Raw genomic sequence first — 6,814 nt, 5'->3', positions numbered from 1 at the left:
TAGCCAACCTCGCCGACCAACTCACAACCACAGATGGCCTAGTTCACGACTGAATCCCAACCCAAAGGTCGAGAGGCCAGGTGTGACAGGGGCTTTAGATTCTGCTCATGAGACATCACCATTCAATCGAAGCCACATGGTACGGTACATTTCACCATAGTCATGGTCTGTTTTTGCTCACCCTGTCACTTTTTGCCATCGTAAAGGTTATATTAGTCAGCATTACGTGGTCCAGCAGGAAGTGCCGTATAACGTTATGGACGGTATAAACCCTACAGGGAAATGGAACATAAAGGTATTGCAGTAATTTGACACGAACCAGCACTGTACCGTTGGGTTGTAAAGCTTGTCGTTAAAGCTGGGAAAGATTGACTCCTAGCTCTGTAACATATTGTCGTCGGTACCCTAGCCAAATTGGAAATGTGACATGGGGCATATGGCGTGGGAACCGGCGCTGTGTTTTTTTAGCTTTTAAATTTTTATGAGTTGTGGTGAGGAGCACTTTCGACGTGCCATCGGACGGCTTTATCTATGGTTAGATCTGGTGTAGCATGCCTGAACAGCGTTTTTGTTCATGGGAGCTGCGTTTAGCATTCGATACGATATATCCAAGGTCGGAACGGGATTGGTGTCGTGACCAATACCTGTTGCTTTGAGCATCACAGAGGGTGTTGGAGATGACAAAGCATATGACTAAACTATTCTGTGGGGAGTCTATCGTATAAAACATTTTGTTTGGAAGTGAAAGAAAACTTTCCGGGGTTTTAAACTATTTCTGGCAAAGTAAAAAGGTTATGCAGAGTGCGCATCTTATGACACTAGGCCATACGTGTGATACGTATCGTGCATTTTCAGCAAAAAGGACGCAATAGAATAGTACACATCACATGCGTGCAATTGAAACCATTGGTATCATCAACTCTTCCTGGCCCGTCTGACACCAGAAAAAAAACACCTAAATACTATTAAATTTGTGTTTTGACAGACAATAAATAGCTGTAGTTTATCGCTAGAAGCTCGTCTCAGGCACTTTTCCCACTGCGTATCTAAAAAGCATCTTCATAGTCTTTTTCAGTCAAGTAGTCGGACGTGTTGTTTGATCAATCACTTCAAATTTGCACATGGGAACATTTTCAGCAGATGGTCCGTTTTCATCATGACCAAGGCTTCATCTACCATGTACCAATGGCTCAGGTCACTTGACTTAAAATTTCTACAGAAAATCTGTATTTTATCAATTAAACCTTATAATTTTTACGATGTATAGATATTTATTTAATATAAAAATATATATTTCAAAAAAGAAACATATACTGCATATTTCATTTGTGTCTTGAAAAAATATAATCTAACACTAGAAGCGCGTCATAGGCACTTTTCCCGCTGCGTATCTAAAAAGCATCTTAATCTTTATTTTCTGGCAAGCAGTCAAACGTGTTGTTTAATCAATCACTGCAAATTTGCACATGTGAACATTTTCGGCAGATGGTCCATTTTCATCAAGACCAAGGCTACATCTATCATCTGTTGCGCGTTGGGGGATTGCAATCCGACCTAATGTACCAATTTGTGCCTGTTCACGTCCACGGCACGCAATAAACACCAAGAAACTCGCCCATAAGGATATAATAAAAACGGGGAGGAATTTTTCTTTAAATTGCCCAATAAAACGTAGCACGGTTTGAAGGATGACGGCAAATACACGTATCTCGTGAGCTGTATAGCGGGTATTTTACGTCCAGTGCTGATGTGAGAAGATTGCGGGAGTGAAACATTCATGATAGTATAAACGGAAAACTACGTGAAACGCATGAAGCGTGGCAAAGCCAATAGTATGTCGGTGGACAGGAGTCATAACTCACGTCACCTCGAACAACGGTCTGCAACCCCTTTTTTCATGAAACAGCTGAACTCTGCTTCATTCGTCTCCATAAAATCCTATATCGAGGCAAAAAAGAACTGTTCTCAATTGCGGCAGCAACACAATTGCAAAATACATCACAACGAAGTTTTTCAGGACATTAAGCGATAGAAGCAATATTTCTATAACGCGTTAAAGAAACAGCAGTAAAATGTAGATACTGCTATTGAAAGTCCATGTTAAGAACATCCATATTTTTAATATTATAATTTTTTTCTCCATATTTCAATTTAAAAAAAGAATTTTAAAGGTGATATTTGTTTTTGTATCTTGGTCTATTTCCATTATAGTCCCCAGGACGGACAAAAATTTTGATCTAGGCTTTAGTTTTGACGGATAAAAATTGGTGTGTTAAGATAAATTGTAAAGAGATGTCTTCAAGCTAAGGTTAGTCTACCAGCAAAATTTGCCCCTCAAAATGCAGGAAATAGTATTTCAGAGGGTGAAGATTTTAACAATTCATTCGGCGCTCGACATGATGTTTTCGTTCATTAAGCTCTATTTTTTAACCTGTTTTTTTTTATTCTATAAACAAAATTGAAAATTGGCATAAGGAAAAGATTCAGACTGGCCCGAACACTAGTCTCTAGGGGCAGATGGTAACGCTTTGCGACGGAGAAGCTGCAAAAATTGTCCGCGACCAGCGAGGCTGCAAATGGGGCGCATCACCAGCTCTCATCGCTTAACGGTCGTTATAATAATTGATGACATCATATGCAGTCTGGGCGGCAATATCTGCCACTATCACAGCCCCGTTTTTTATGAACAAGGGCCTGGATCCAGTAATTGTCATTCGCCGTGCTACAAGGTCATACTAAATCTACTCTATGCCTCACTGCTGTTTTAGTTTGTTTTAAAATGTTCCTTTGCCCTGTGGAAGGAGGGGGGCTATAATACCCAAACGACGTTTGTGTAAATGGAATTTTCCCTAAAGGTAATGTCCACAGGCTTTTATATGGATCCTCTCTATAGATCTACACATTACCACACACTCGCAGGCGTTGTCTCAGCGATGTATAGCTCAGAGGCAGCGGCGAGTTGTCGGTATAGTCCCGTAATGTAGGATTATCCTTAATCCAACAAAGTGGTGACAAATGTAGATGTGGATCCTAACACGCTAACGTTACCGCTAATAGGAAGTGACGACGTCATGTGACGTGTCGTATGATTTTGTTATGCCGGAAACTGTGGCTGGCGCCACTTGTCCATTAAGGAAAAGATTTCCCATTTTATTTTGGCTTTATGATATTGATCGAGTCCGCACTCGACGTAAGAATAAGCCGTACGACTAATACATGACTGACAATGGGAGATTACGGTATTTACAAAATGGCGAGATGATAATACAGAGAAAGATCTGTATGTGTGTGTGTGTGTGTGTGTGTGTGTGTGTGTGTGTGTGTGTGTGTGTGTGTGTGTGTAACTGTAAGTGTATCCGTGTGTGTGTGTGTGTGTGTGTGTGTGTGCGTGTGTGTGTGTGCGTGTGTACGTGCGTGTGTGTGTTTTCGTGTATATACGTATATATATGTAACTATGTTCACTTTCTGAACTAAGGCACCGAATAGTTCTCACTGCTCTATGCACCTTTACAAGATCATCATTGCACGTGTTTCTCTGATACAGAATTAAGGGCTGGTGAAAAAAGTTGATCAGATACGATTTCCATCAAGATACAAACTAGAAATCAGTCTAGGAAAGCTCGAAGTAAAAAAAATCAAATTCTTAAATCCGTCTGTTGTATTTTTCCAGGGTGTCTCACGCCAGACCTATGGTGAAGTACATCCGCTGGGAGAAAGATGGCGGACCGGTGGATCAGCACCACGAAGCCACGACATATCCGGGCAAAGACTCGTACGAATCCGTGCTGAGCTTACGGAACTTGACCAAGTCGGACTCGGGCAACTACACCTGCGTCACCGGGCACTTGGAGCGGATTGTGGCGGCCAGCAGGCACGTGGAGGTCCACTGTAAGTGCGCCCATTTATTCCCGGGCTCCCCAGGCTACGGAAAAGGTCGTGTACTCGCCGTTTGTACGGCCTTACACGTAGGAGGGGAGCGCCGCACTTGTTGAATACAGAAAAGGCTCCAACTTGCAGTACATGATCCCTACTAACACCGATATTTTTCTTTTTCTGCGTGTGCGTATGGGTGAGGATAGCAAAAACACTATGCTGCTATACATAAGCAATAAATTTGCACTTAGATATACCCCCATTTTAATACTTCTATGTAGGCGTGTTATAGCTAAGCAAATCATTGATCAACACTAATGATTTTTATGTAGAATAACCGTCGATCTGTGCAGTAACCTGGTAAAATAATGCTTGTCATAATTTTTTCCCTGCCGACAGTACCCACCCTTTTCCGTACCTCAAAATAACGACCCAAACTTGCAACACAATAATTCATAATTGGTATCTCCCCTTGCCCTCGATAGAGACCTTTCACCATCCTTCAAGCTTACGTAAAGGCATGCGGGACTTTACCGTTGGGTCGTTACGTCCCATACTTACGGTCAGCAAGCTTAATTTATCAAGCACTATAATCGGCACCCACTTGGGCTTTGGCCAAATGGAGTCCTGCCTCTTAGTTATTGCAAGAAGCTTCTGATGTTTATCTGAAAATCAGCTTACGATCCAAGCATCTACCGGTCTGTCCTTGATTTCTGTAGAAATCGTTTGGCAGCGGTGCTTGGATCAATACATGGCCAATGTATGTTGACCTAGAAGCTGTGGCTACGATGGGAATAAGCCAATTGATGCAAAGTAATTTACCTCAAATACTAATAGTATCTAGATAAACAAATTCAACAAGAGTTCGGAGATCTCATACCTCCATGAAACCATGGTGTTAAAGAAATTATGACTATCTAGGAGGGGTCAAAATCTCTGATGAACAATGAGCTCCATTTGCCAAGATGCAACATAACCCGGTTGCAATCTCCTTTTGCAATTTCCATCTTTATCGTGCAAGGGAAAACAGCAGTCGTCAGCTGTAAAAGAGGTCATGTAATGAAAAACATTATGTCTTAAGTCTTTATGATTGTTCTTGTATTTCACATATTGAATTTGAAATTATGTGCCTTGTGTGTTTTGTCCTTATATGTTGACTCTCTAATATCAGCTTTGCTGCCTTGAGAGTCAGTGTAATGTCTTGTTGCATTTTTCAATAAATAAATAAATAATGAAAAACATCTAAAAACAGCAAGAGCTAACAGACGTTGACGTGATGACGGCTTTTCACTGCCATACTGTCCATTTCATGGGGGACAATATTGTTATAGCTAATGTGGTTATAGAATCAAGCTTTAAGAGGCATCCTATTTTCTGCCTTGTGTACCAGGGGAAATCAAAAGGATATGATATGTACATGTTTGTCAAAGACAACCATCAGCAATAAAGACAGAAACGTCACTATTTCTGTCTTACCTTAGCTATACGCATATGGAAAACGCCCTGACTGCTTTTTTAAGGGGACCCATGCAATTTCAAAACAAAACAAAGGTGGCAAAACGAAAATATTCTGGATCATGAAAACTGTCTGATATTAACATTTACTGCCATTTCTTGTATGCATTTGAAAATTCTAAGCTTTTCAGAGTTTTGCCAGATTTTTAGCGTACATATAGTCGCGCACAAATCTTGTATAGAATAAGTCTACACTACATATAATCTTTATTAGAGTAGTCATAATTTGCATTTTTTTAATATATGTTTGCAATAAAGTTAACATTATTACAAAGGCGCGCAAGAACAAAAAATACTTTCAACTAAGCATCCCTGTGGACATGTTATTCGTCATCCCTAAAAGAGGTTGTGGCAATTCGATGTTCATGACCTGGTAATAAAAGCTGAGTGTATTAGCTCCTAGAGCTACAATTTCTCCAACTAATGGCTGCACGATGATGCATGACTGGGAAACATTGTTGAAACCCGGAGGATATGTTTACAGTGATGCATCTGAACCCTTATTCGAACTGAATATACCTCTCCACAGGGTGGCGTGCATCACGCGGTGCCATTATCTGGCTACAAATTGCAAGAATCAGGTCCAGGGCTCGAAATACGTTTCTCTGCATACCTACACTGCAGCTGTATCAATCACAACTAGAACAGTAACATTTGCAAAGCAAATGCATAATGTTTACCTTCGCATACTATCTTCTCTGTTAATTCTTACTCAAAACACATTCACATATATGGTGACAGGAGTCTAAATCCCTTCTAATATGAAATTGCAACAGTTACCATGGTAGTAGACATCAACAAATCAGATCATTGGCCAGGTCAGAGGTCACCGTTTGGAGAAGAAGAAGAAACTGAGCAAAATCAATATGTTACCTGCACCAGACAAATTTTACCTGTACTGCTTTTTAAGTCCAGGGCACGAATTACTTTTCTCTGCAAGCCTGCATTACTCTAACATTCAACAGACACGCCCTGACTGCTTTCTTATAGGTAACCCATGCAATTTCAGTAAGGCAAAGCGACAATATTCTGGATGAGGAAAACTGATATTGACATTTACTGCCTTTTCTTCTACCTCAGTATTTCGAGCCCTGAGGTCGAAATGCTTCCATACAATCTGCTGAAGTTGGAATACGTCAGTCAGTCCTCCGGATGAGATTTGAGGCTTAATTTGATGGATGGTTGCCTGGATGCGGAGTGTTTTGCGTACTCTGGTGTTTAATCAGTGATGTTGTTAACGCCTACAGGACATTGCCGTTCACGCGCCCTGATTGATACAGTATTGCTCGTTAGGAACCCCTGATGAATGAACTCGTTAATAAATTTGCGGAGGGGTCGATGGTGCCGGAGTAGGTACAACAAGGTCGTGACTGATGAAGCGATACTTCACACATTGACAAGATAACAAGGAAACATACACACCTGG

At 40.9% G+C, this 6,814-nt stretch overlaps 1 protein-coding gene across 1 annotated transcript in view; it reads left to right on the top strand.

Annotated features, from left to right (window-relative positions):
• Positions 1-6,814, top strand: part of LOC109475212 (hemicentin-2-like) — a 24,536-nt gene that overhangs the window by 13,881 nt on the left and 3,841 nt on the right. Inside the window, exon 4 of the mRNA XM_019775806.1 lies at positions 3,671-3,888. Within this exon, the coding sequence (XP_019631365.1) occupies positions 3,671-3,888 (218 nt within the window). The remainder of the gene's footprint in view (positions 1-3,670; positions 3,889-6,814) is intronic.

This window comes from Branchiostoma belcheri, unplaced genomic scaffold (genome assembly GCF_001625305.1).
Source record: "Branchiostoma belcheri isolate BF01 breed outbred unplaced genomic scaffold, Haploidv18h27 scaffold33, whole genome shotgun sequence".
NCBI lineage: Eukaryota > Metazoa > Chordata > Leptocardii > Amphioxiformes > Branchiostomatidae > Branchiostoma > Branchiostoma belcheri.
Note: the sequence above shows the minus strand (reverse complement) of the source record. Positions and strands in the feature narration are given on the sequence as shown.